The sequence below is a fragment of the Balaenoptera acutorostrata genome, chromosome 5 (assembly GCF_949987535.1).
Source record: "Balaenoptera acutorostrata chromosome 5, mBalAcu1.1, whole genome shotgun sequence".
Classification (NCBI taxonomy): domain Eukaryota; kingdom Metazoa; phylum Chordata; class Mammalia; order Artiodactyla; family Balaenopteridae; genus Balaenoptera; species Balaenoptera acutorostrata.
In genome coordinates, this window is record NC_080068.1 from 125,832,814 (window position 1) to 125,844,554 (window position 11,741).

General features: G+C 44.2%; 1 protein-coding gene across 3 annotated transcripts; it reads left to right on the plus strand.

Moving 5' to 3' along the window:
• Positions 1 to 233: 233 nt before the first annotated feature.
• On the plus strand, positions 234 to 7,168 carry SPRY1 (sprouty RTK signaling antagonist 1). Of its 3 annotated transcripts, XM_057547172.1 has the most exons (4): positions 234 to 520; positions 1,247 to 1,464; positions 1,655 to 2,111; positions 4,946 to 7,168. In XM_057547172.1, the coding sequence occupies exon 4, from the start codon at positions 5,001 to 5,003 to the stop codon at positions 5,958 to 5,960; it is 960 nt and encodes a 319-aa protein (XP_057403155.1). In that variant the 5' UTR covers positions 234 to 520; positions 1,247 to 1,464; positions 1,655 to 2,111; positions 4,946 to 5,000; the 3' UTR covers positions 5,961 to 7,168. The 3 variants fall into 3 exon arrangements, with proteins under 3 accessions (XP_057403155.1, XP_057403154.1, XP_007172446.1); XM_057547171.1 differs by having other exon boundaries at positions 1,247 to 2,111; XM_007172384.3 differs by lacking the exons at positions 234 to 520; positions 1,247 to 1,464; positions 1,655 to 2,111 and adding an exon at positions 2,221 to 3,155.
• Positions 7,169 to 11,741: the final 4,573 nt, after the last annotated feature.

The window sequence follows — 11,741 nt, forward strand, 5'->3', positions numbered from 1 at the left end:
AGAAGTGATGGCTTGATATACAACTTTTTAATCTTCTTTTATTCTTCAAAATTGTTTTCTAATTCAACTTTAAGGATAGAGTCCACCAATCCTTTTACTGAGATTGATGACTAAAGACTGCTGACTAAATATAAAGGTATTCTTTCATGACAAACAGCATTTGCAGGATTTTTAGAGGCAATCCACATTTTTAGAGGATGTTTTTCACAGGAGTGTACAGGGCGACATTTCCAAGTGAGTACTCATAAACGAAAGAGGAAACGACTGTTGGGGAAATCCTGCTCCAGGTTTTCAGGCAGCCCGTATGATTGACATATGATATCACTGGAGGCGTGTCCTGGAGTGGAGGTGGAGGTGGAGGCGAAGAGCTGAAATTCTGCGGAGCCGGAGTGGGATTGCTCTGTAAGGCACTGAGTGGTTTGCAGAGTGATAGCTGCAGACAGAACTCCCTGCCCTGGATAAGGAGCAGCTACAGTCGCTGTAAATGTGCCTGAAAAGCAATTTCCAATCTTTGCGTTAGGTAAGAACTGTTTCCTTCCTTTCCTTCCGCAGACATTTTAGGAAAGATCAGGTGAGAAATGTTGGCTTTTGCAAGGAACTGGTTATTTCTTTGAACTCGCTTTAGATCTAAGATTACTGGTTGCATTTCAAATTACCAGTAGCATTCCCCCTACTAAAACTAATGCTCTTAAAGTAAATGCTACCACCAAAAGAAAAAGCAGGGTCCCTTTCCCTCCCCCCCTCCCCCCGTAAGCGAACTACTTAACAAGGTTAAAGTCTGAAACTGTCGGATGTGTGAAAAACTGGGTGGTTTATGCCGAAGAGGGGCTGGCACTCGGGTGTGTGGACCAAATGCGTGTTTGTTTAGGCATTGTTGGCGACCGAATCCCGAGAAGCAATTGTCTAAAACCTGAATTTCCCGTCCCTGTGTATTGATTTCCAATGCGCAGAGGCGTCGCTTGAACGTTGTTTGAACTCCTAGGCATTCCAAGGGGCAAAAGCACTTCGGCAAAAACGTGCAAGACTGCATGTTACTTTGGTTCGCTGCTGACACGCCGACTGTGCGCCCGCCTGTCAATCACTGGGAGCAGCAACAGCCAGCACATGGCAGCGGGTGCGGGCGGCTGGCGAGCTGGCTAGCGGCCCGCGCCGCTCCACTCTTCTCCCGGACGGCGGAGCGCGCTGCGCGTCCAAGTGCCTGGAAAGAAAGGGAAATTAACGTGTTTTTCTCTCTAATCGTCTGTAGCAGGCATTTCGGCCGTGGAAGAGGAGGGTCGGAGGACTGGGAGTGAGCGCTGCCCGGGAGACGCTGACTGCCAGCACCGGAGTTCCCGGGGACGCCGTCCCCCCACTTGCCCGGCGTGCGGGTTCGGGCAAGTGCCTGGAGCTGCGCGGGGGCCAAGGGACTTCGCCCCGCCTCCTCCCTGGAGGAAAACCCCCAAACCTCGCTGCCTCAAAAAGCCGGTAAAAAAAAAAAAAAAAAAAATCCAACCCCCCACCCCCCCCAACCCGCGGAGAGCGGCGGCTCGGCCTCGCAGGCGTGTGCTCCCGCTGGCCTGCGCGGCTCCGTGACCCGCCCGGGGACGCCGGTTCGAGCCCCGTCCCGGGCGCCGCGGAGCCTCGAACGTCCGTGACGTGGATTTTCACGCGTCAGGAGGCCGCCACTCCCGCCTTTCCCGTGAGGAGCGACTGGAACCCGAGAAGAACTCTGGTCCGAGCACGCACTCTTATCCCCGCCGCTCCCTCGCTCGCTTTCCGGAGAGACCCGGAGAGCCCTCCCGAAGGGAATTTTTTTCTGGCTCTCGGAGGGGGCTGCAGGAGAAGAGCCCCGGAGGTGGATGTTACTGAGCTGCGCGGCGCACGCGAGCTGTGAGGAGTCTGCGCCCGGCCGCGCGGAGTCTCCGGAGGATTGTCCCCCGCAGCCGGAAGGGGGCCGCGGGGAGCGCTCCTGCCCGGCGGGGGCGGTGGAGGCCGCGGGCCGACCGGCCGCAGCTCGGGCCATGCCTCCCCGTTCTCCTCGCCGCGGTTGATGCGGGGCGTGCACGCAGCCGCCCGCACCGGGACCCGGGCCGGGTTGCACGGCTTTGCCCCCCGCCCCCGCTTCGGCCTAGGTGAGTGTGGGGAGGCCGCGGGGGCGGGAGGCGCGCGGGCGGGGCGGGCCGGGCCGGGCGGCAGGTGCGGGCCCGGAGGAGCAGCGCGGGGGCCGGAGCCGCGCGAGGGGAGGGAGGGCAGGGGAGGGAGAGGAGGGCGACCCCCTCCCGCGGCGCGGCCCTCCCGCCGGGGCGCTCGGGGCTCCGGAACCGGGCGGGCGACCTTCCGCCTCCGCACGGGATGGAGAGCGGGGCCCCGCGTCCTCAGTCGCCTGCAGCGGTGGCGCCATGACCCGGGGTGTCCTCTCGGAGGAACCGCCCCCCCCCCGGGGAAAGACGCTTTCAGGGAGGCTTTTGGGGGGGGGTCAACGGGGCAGGGGGGGCCGCGGAGCTGTTCGGCGGGTTTTCTGGGTCGGAGGCTCCCTGGGACTGGGGCCGGCAACGGCGTGTTTGCGCCCGCGTGTGCCTGAGCAAAGCCCCAATTCGCCGGGGACGCCCTGGCCCGAGTCTGCGTGCGCCCGAGCGAGCTGCCACTGTATTCTTGTAGTGAGAGCGGAGGAGCGGCGAGGGGAGGGGAGAGGGCACTGCCACTTTAAAAGTGGGGAAGTCCGCCCTCCTGAGGTAATGGTAACCTCAGCCTCCTCCCCTCCTCCTGCCCGAGAGAGAGAGCGAGCGAGAGAGCGAGAGCGAGCGGGAGAGCGAGCAAACTTGTTTTCATTCATAACTTTTTCCTTTTCCTTACTCTCCGTCAACTCTTTATTCCCCGCTTGTCTCCGCGCGGATTGCAGAGGGCGCAGCTCCACCGCGGTAGCCGGCGCTGTGGCGACGCCGCTCTGCAGCCCCTGCCCCTGGCTCGCTGCGCCCCGGCTCTTTAGGAATCCGGCTTCTCCTTTAAAGTGTAGACAGCTATTTATTTATAACCCTCCCTGACGTGGGCTTGCTTTTTGGCGCCCGCGTCCGCTCTGAAGGCTCTCCCCGATTTGTGAGCCTCCCTGGTGTGGCATACGCCAAAAGGTTTTGGAAGTCCACGGTGATCCTTAGGATGTGATGGGATTGTCCGAAAAGGTATTCGACTTCGATTCGGGGGTTTGTTGGGGAAGACAGTCCGCCGAGAGCGTGTGAGCGTGTTTGGGGCTAGATCGAGGGCTGTCACTGCTGGAAGAGGGGCTTTGCTTCAGATCAGAGGCGGCTGAGTGTCTCTTCGCTCTTTTCCTTTTATCCGGTGGTCTCTGCCACCGGCCAGCGTGAACTCTGCCACAGCTAGCGTTGAAAACTCAGATTCAAGTGCCTGGTGTTTTCTCTGCCCTCTTCAAATCCACCGTTCTTCCTTTCGTGTGGAATCCGCCTTACTACCTTTAGGTGCTCTTTGCTTTACAAGCGTTGGGTTAAAAAGTGCTTTGCTAGGAGGAATGATACTGTGCAGAGTAACGATGGAATCTTTTGAACAGCCCTTAAGGATTCCAGGACGAAACCCAGCAGGTTGCGAATGTGTTTCTCCTTCTGTACAGAGAAGGTAGAAGAAAGTAGAAACTCGAGGATCTGAGTTGGGAGAATGAGGGAGGGGAACGCCAAGAAGTTAACGTGTAAGACTTGGTCCGGGGACATTCAGTGAAGTTAACAGATGAAATGGACTTCTTTCCGCTTTATTCCTTAAGCTGATGTGTTTTGGCTCAAGGTGGTAGTGGGGAATGGGCATTTTTTTTCTTTTCATTCTTGAATTGGATCAAATCTGTAGGCTTTGGGAAGAATTTGTGTGAAAAATGTTCTAGTCTACCATTGACTGAAAACAGAAACGTTTTTATGTTTGATTGTTTTATGGAGAAGACATAAATTAGAAACTACTATTGGTGTGGAAACAAATGTTTATTTTTATCAGGATATTACTGTACTTTATTACAAGAAGCACATGGATTCAGAGTTGTCAGTGCCTTTGAAAATCAAGATCTGTCATGTAAATACAGATTTTTAAATTAGAGGAAATACAGATCATTAAAATGGCCAGGATTTCCCCATACTTCTAAAGGCCTAACACTTACTTGTGTGTGAAAGTTATCTCGTTAGGTGAGTGAGCCCTTATTTAAGCTTAAAAAAAAAAATCCTTTCATGATTTCAAATGTGAATACTCTTAATGTTCACAGAACTGTACATTAAGTTTTGTGTGTGTGCTTTAGAGGCTACAAAACACCAAGAACTGTTGTATTTGTCTGCATTTGCATCTTGTACATTAATAATGAGCTAGCTTTAAAATTCTGGTTTCTCCTGAAAAATGACCTCTTATTTTGAGATTCCTTTTTAGTTTGGAATCTCTTTGATTTTTTTTTTAAATGCATGAAGTATATACCTTGACTGATTTCCTCACCATTAATCTAATGCTTGTAACAGCAAACAAATAACAGAAGGCAACAGCACCAAAGCCATTCTTAATTTTTTTAAAGAGTGGCTGTTTTCCTTTATGGAAAACACCCATGAACTGATACTGAGCTCTCTTTAGATGAGAGCTGTTTATTAGTGCTTATACTCAATACTCCCCACGAGGGCATACTCCATTTTAATTGTTAGGTTCACAAACAGGAAGACATTACCTCTTGATTCTGCTTTTTAAAACTTGAAAAAACTTCTAATTCTTATGGCATGGGGACTCTTGCTTACATTCTTCTTCTATGATGTGGTCCTCAGCCTCTCTTAGAATTGGACTCTGGCCAGGACCCCAGCATCATTGTAATCCACTGATGAGGGAGATCATTACCAGGTGGTTTAGGCAATTTGTGACTTGACAGGATTTCTCGCCTCCCCCCCTCCCCCAAATGCTTCTCCTCATTTATTTTTTGTTTTTTTCATCCTTGATTTCCTTTTAGGATTTCAGATGCATGCCAGGTTTCCACTGATTGCCAGAATTCAAGATCACTACACATGGATCCCCAAAATCAACATGGCAGTGGCAGTTCTTTAGTTGTTACCCAGCAGCCTGCTTTGGACAACCGTCAGAGATTAGACTATGAGAGGGAGATTCAGCCTGCTGCTATTTTGTCCTTAGACCAGATCAAGGCCGTCAGAGGCAGCAATGAGTACACAGAAGGGCCATCAGTGGTGAAAAGACCTGCTCTTCGAACAGCACCAAGACAAGAAAAGCATGAAAGGACTCATGAAATCATACCAATTAATGTGAATAATCACTATGAGCATAGACCTACCAGCCACCTGGGACACGCAGGACTCTCACATAGTACCAGGGGCCCCATACTGAGCAGGTCAACCAGCACTGGGAGTGCAGCCAGTTCTGGGAGCAACAGCAGTGCCTCTTCTGAGCAGGGGCTGTTGGGAAGGTCCCCACCAGCCAGGCCAGTGTCTGCTCACAGGTCTGAAAGGGCAGTCCGGACCCAGCCCAAGCAGCTGATTGTGGATGACTTAAAGGGTTCCTTGAAAGAGGACCTGACACAGCACAAGTTCATTTGTGAACAGTGTGGGAAGTGCAAGTGCGGAGAATGCACAGCTCCCAGGACCCTGCCGTCCTGTCTGGCCTGTAACCGGCAGTGCCTTTGCTCTGCTGAGAGCATGGTGGAGTATGGAACTTGCATGTGCTTGGTCAAGGGCATCTTCTACCACTGCTCCAATGACGACGAAGGGGATTCTTACTCGGATAATCCTTGCTCCTGTTCACAGTCACACTGCTGCTCTAGGTACCTGTGTATGGGAGCCATGTCTCTGTTTTTACCTTGCCTACTCTGTTACCCTCCTGCTAAGGGATGCCTGAAGCTGTGCAGGGGGTGTTATGACTGGATCCACCGCCCAGGGTGCAGATGTAAGAACTCCAACACGGTCTATTGTAAGCTGGAGAGCTGCCCCTCCCGGGGTCAGGGTAAACCATCATGATTTTTGGAGGTGGGTTGGACCTCCTGAACTTCTGGCTTCCAAGCTGTGGCTGTTACGAAAAGATCCTGTTAGATACTGGTTTTATTTTCTTTGCAGTTTTTCCCTGTTTCCCACGTTCTCTCCCCCTCTTCCCAAGGTTTGACTCATGGATTTTACTCTATGGATGATCTTCAGTAACAGTGAACTGTGAAACTGCACCTGGCTCCCCCTTAGGACAAGAGCCTCTGCCATCCACTCGAGAGGATATTGAGAGCCAGTGGGCTTTTGTGTAGCCTTTTTGTTCTGCAAGCAACTTTCCAAAGTTGTACACATGAACATACCCACACACACACCCAGACTACAGTGATTTAGAGCTGTTTTTGATTGGGTACTCTGGGAGCAGGGAAATTGGTTTTTTAAAGAGGCAACCATTTAATTGCTTAAATAAGCTACGTATTCAGTCTGTCTCCAATTAGGGCTCTCTTCATAGCATTGGACCCTTAAATAGCAAGGGGGATATGTTTCTGTTATAACGTTAAAATTCTCCTTTAACCACTGCCCTCTCCTTGCCCCTCAACGTTCTCTCCCCTCAGTTTTGGCATTATCTTACTCTAGAGATGCCAGTTTTGTTTTTTGGGTTTTTTTCCCGTGTAATTTTAGATCCGCTTTACAATGTAAATCTTCACATTGGAGATATATTAGTTGTATCTTGCTCATCCTCGTTCAAAGCTTTCATATTTGTGAAGGACTCAACTCCCTTCCTTCCGTACCCCACGCTTTTCACCAAATTACTCTTGTCACTGAGGGCACTTGGATGACTGAAGTTGATATTTATAGCTGATCGATCTATACATGTCACAGAACTATGCTGCCTAAAGTGATCTTGGCTCCTTAATGGTTTTTGGACCCTTGGTTAGTTAACAGCTGAGTAGTTCTAATCTTTTCTGTTTTCATTGCCTTAACCACAAATTGTGGTGCTTTTTGTATATTTTATGTATAAATCACAAAGTTGAATTCTGACTATTTTTAAGACAAAAGTCTGTTAAACTTTTTTATTGTAAAGAATATTTATTATGCGAATCTATTTTATGATATTTATTGCAAAAACTGTTGAAATGTACTCATGTCTGAATATAACAAAATATCAATACATAACGGAAAATAAGGTGACACGAAGAAAGTACATATGTTAACTATAATGCAGAAAATATATTAATTAATGAACCTGTCTCTTGATTTCTTCATTTATTAGCCTGTACTGTTGTGGTGATTTTTGTCATTTGCTTCGCCTCTTTCTTCATGCATACCCATTTTCTTTCTTTCCCTTAACATACCAAATCTAGAGGCAAGTGAGCTCAAATTTTGAACTAGATGTTTCCTGGAAAATGCATTAATCAAGATTTTGTAATCCAAATTCTGTTTCAACAAATGCCTGAGTAAATCACTTTACAGAGTGAAAAAATTTTTTTTGTAATTAATGTTAACAATTCCTGCCTCTTTTGGCTATTTTGTAAGCAAGGGGTTTTGTGTATGTCATAGTTTCTTGCAATGGGACGTATTTGTAAGTTTTAAAAAATGTTTATCTTAACTCTCTTGGATTAGTCAGAAATAAGTTTTCATCTGCAAAACTTAAAGGACTTAGTTCTGTAGGCATGCTAGGAGTCTCTGGCACTGTCACTTTAATAAAACATTCTAAAAGTTAAGAGTGCACCAAGGGAATAGTTAACATTATCAAAGAGATGTTTTAAAAACATTCCAGTCCTTACCTTTGCATTTCCTTTTATAAGTCTCTAATGTGACCTGATCAAATAACATTTTGTCATGTTTTATGGAATAAGAAATCTGAGGGCCCTGAAACTTGATATAAAAAAAGTAAATATTTTTAGTTTTTAGTCTGCTGAAGTCACGACATAGAATCTTTGGGTCTGATAAAATTTTGTTCATGTGACTCAGACTCAGTTTCACCAACTCCTCCCTATGCCTAAGTGATATGTCAAAGCTGAGTAACCTGCATTTGAGAATAAGATGTTGACATAATATGAGCCCAGGATTTAGGCTGTCAAAACTCTTACCCAGCTTTTTTGTTTTGGTTGTCTCTTTACATGATTTGGCTACTAGTTTTGGAGTACTTACTCTTTGTAAATAGCCTTTGATTTTGTTTTAATCTGACAAGACATAAGTGATAGAAACTTGTTTTAATGCTTTTCCATCAAGCCACTAAACTATTAGTTGGCATTGTGACGTTTGGTATAATCAAGTCTTTTCTCTATGCTCTGAAAGCAGGAACTTTTTTTTTTTAATGAGTATTTGTGTTTTGGAGGCCATTTCATAATCTACAGTATTTCAAAATGTGAATTTATTTCCTCTTGTACTCAAGTTATGTGATGATATCACTGATCCCTTAATATTGAATATTTAATTGAAGTTTGGCTCCTTAATGAAGTGTATAAACAGTCTCCCTCAAAATACTGTGTAACTTTTTTCTGTTATTTAGACCCTTCATATAATTAGGAATTGGTATAAGGGCTGTCTGTAGCTATACTAACCAGACTAAGAAGCTGTAGCTTTTATTGAAAGAAATTTATAACTTTTATGAGAAATCAGGTATGCTGTGGAGTTTTAACTTCAGTCTATACGGGGAATACATTGAAATTACAATATTAAGACGGTAGTCTCAGGCCTGTATTTGGAAGTAGCAATAGGTTAGAGGTTCAGACTTCTAACATGCTTGTCAGGTGCAAAGCATAAACACTTTGATTCAAAACTGCCTCCTTTGTGATGGTTTAAACCTAGAAGGAAAAAATATTAGGGTGTGTCTTAATGAATGCTTATGAGTCCTATGCTTTTCAATACTGATGATCATTTTAAAGTGCTAAGGCTTTGAAAGCATCAGCAAAGCTGAAATTTCTTATAATTCCACTGCCATTTATTTGATACTGCCCAGTGAAAAATACCAAATAGATGGGTTAACCTTTCCTTTTTTATTCCACAATTTTGTCCCTCTTCCTCAGCTACTACAGCTTGACAGAATGAATATTTTTGTTAAATAGTTCCTTTCCAGCATATTTTCTGAGTGCCATTCTTTTCATTCCAAGAAGTTTTATTTATATAATTTAATTGTGAATAAAACCAATGCAGGATTGCTGTAATTGAGTAGTTTCCAGTCAACAGTTTATAAAATGTCACTCAGCAGAAAAATGGAATGTGAAAAAACAGATCTGCTTCTTTTTGTGAAGGCCTAAGGTGAATCCTTAAATGATAGTCTGTTATAATTATTATATGGTTTTCAAAATCCGAACCATAGAATGAACATTCCAGTTATGACTAAGAAAAAAAAAATTAAAAACAGTGGTTTTTAAAGTGAAAGGAAGGGAGTTAAAAACTAATCATGTTTTTACCCTAAAGTTAGTATTGGAATCAAACTCAGGGTTCATTTCCAGAAGACTGGTTCAATTTTTGAAATTGTCTCCTTTTCCTAAATCTTTTTTTGTTGAGTGATGTATTTCATGGCAGTTTTTATGTATAGCTCTTTAGCAAAAAAGTACAATCCCATTTTTAAACATATATATATATATATATATATATATTGCAAGAGAAAGTTTGGCATCATTTTTTACACATCTTGAAAACAAAACTTTAAATCCCCGTTTTGGCCAATTGACAATTGGAGGACTGTTTTTTTCCATTATTTCACTTATTAGATAAGACAGCCATGTACTTAATTGACAAAGTTATTGCTTCTTCTGATAGTCTCTTGGACTATTACCAAGCCATTTTGCTACATTTATTGAACCCCTACTATGTGCATTATTCCATATGCAGAAGAATTCTAGAGCTAGAAATAGCTATCAGAATATACTTGCTTTATGTTTCTCAACCACATATGAAAGTAAATACGTCACTAGTTAAAAAGTTAAAAGTCAGAAGTCTGTGTCATAGCTCAGACCTACTCTACCAGAAGAATCTCCAGGAGAGGAGCTTGATATTCTTAATTGCAAAAAGCTTCTTGGGTGATTCTATCAGGCAATTTTGGAATCGCTTTTTTAGTTTGATGTCTTCATTTTGAGAATGGAGAAACAAAGGCCTGGCTTGAGAAGTGTTCATGATAGCTAGCATAGAACCAGGACTCTTCAGATACAGGATTTTCTTCATTTCTTGGCAGCAAGCCTGGTACCTTTATGTTACACATTAGCCTTTACCATTTCATTCTTTTTATCAGAATGTGTTTCCTTCATAATTAATCAATTTGACCATAATTTAGGAAATGGAATTTTTTTTTGAAATGGAATGTTTTTCTGCATATATTATTTGCACTTAGCTATCAGGAATAAGTAGCAAATGACTTCATTGCCATGATTATTTTTCATATGTTATTATTAAAGTTAACAGCTTCATCTGAAAACAGCATGTGTGCTTCCCCTGGCCAGGTGCATATGGTAATAATGGAACAAACGGATTCGATCAGTTTGTAAAAGATAATAGTACATTGGCATCTAGATTTAAGAACTTGTGTGATAGCACTTCTTACTGTTATTCTGGTCGTTTCAGGATTACAGTGATTAAAAAGCAGATTTAAATGTTCTATTTTGTACTATTAAAAAGATTGGTGTTAAAGTCAGATAATTGAGTCATACTAGGTATGGCAATAACTCTAAGAGTGAAAGCCATCAGAGAACCTAGAACTGTTTTGAACTAGGTAATTTGGGAAAATATACTAAAAGCTTCTATCATTCACTAGTAAGTAGTCCAAGAGCTTGTTTTGATAATCATAGAATCATACTTTTAGTGATAGAAAGAAACTTAGAGGTCATCTATTGCATCTTCTTTAGAGATGAGAAAGCCAGGTTCAGAGATGTTACTTACCTAAAGTCATGATCTAATTGCCAAAATAAAATAAACTTTATTAAAAACTGCTTGCTGCATATGTACGTTTGGTAAAAGATTGGAAGAAAGGAGAGGTTGGTTGGGGGCGGGGGCGGGCAAGACCAACCTCTAAACCAAAGTTTCAGGTTAATTTGTAAGTTATAAAATTTAACAAATTCGTGAAAGCACAGTGGACTAACGGTAGTCCAAGGCAGAGAAATAAGTGCCGTAAGAAAGGAATCAGACAAAACGAGCTGAATAAATTTGATGTAAGAAAGCAAGGTGAGTATTTGAGAAAACTGAGTTCCAGTTTGGCTAGCAGCAGTTCTCAACTTCAGCTGTACATTAAAACCACCTGGAAGTAAAACAACAACAAACAAAACCTGTGCCCTGGGTGGGGCTTTGTCTTTTGTCTGTCTTCCAAGCACCCCAGATGATTCTAAGGCACAGCCACAGTGAAGAGCTTCTGAATTAGATTATAGGTAAGTGTAGAAGAATTATGGGAGATTAAAACGGCAGCGATTAAGGTAAGAGGCCAATTTAGAAAAAGAAAGAAGTATTAAGGGTCAGAACTAGCTTGGAGGTTAGTAGGAATGGAAAGAAGGAGGCAACGTGAGAAGTAAACCTAAAGGGCTTTGCAGTTATTTGTATGTGGGGTTGAGAAGGAGGAAAGAATTGAAAATGTTACTGAGGTTTTGGACCAAGGTGAATAGGCAAACGGTAGCTCTGTTAAAAGAAATGGGTGGAATTAGTTTAGGAGGTATGTGGAGGTGGGAAAGTTATGAGTTCTATTGGGATAAACTCTTAAGTGCAGGTGAGTTGCCAGAAGGTCACTGAGAAAAAAGTCTAGAATTTAAGAGAGGTGGGTGATGGCCCATCACCCACATGGGGGTGAGGGGGAATCTGTAGCATAGATTTTTTTCTAAGGGAAAGAATGGA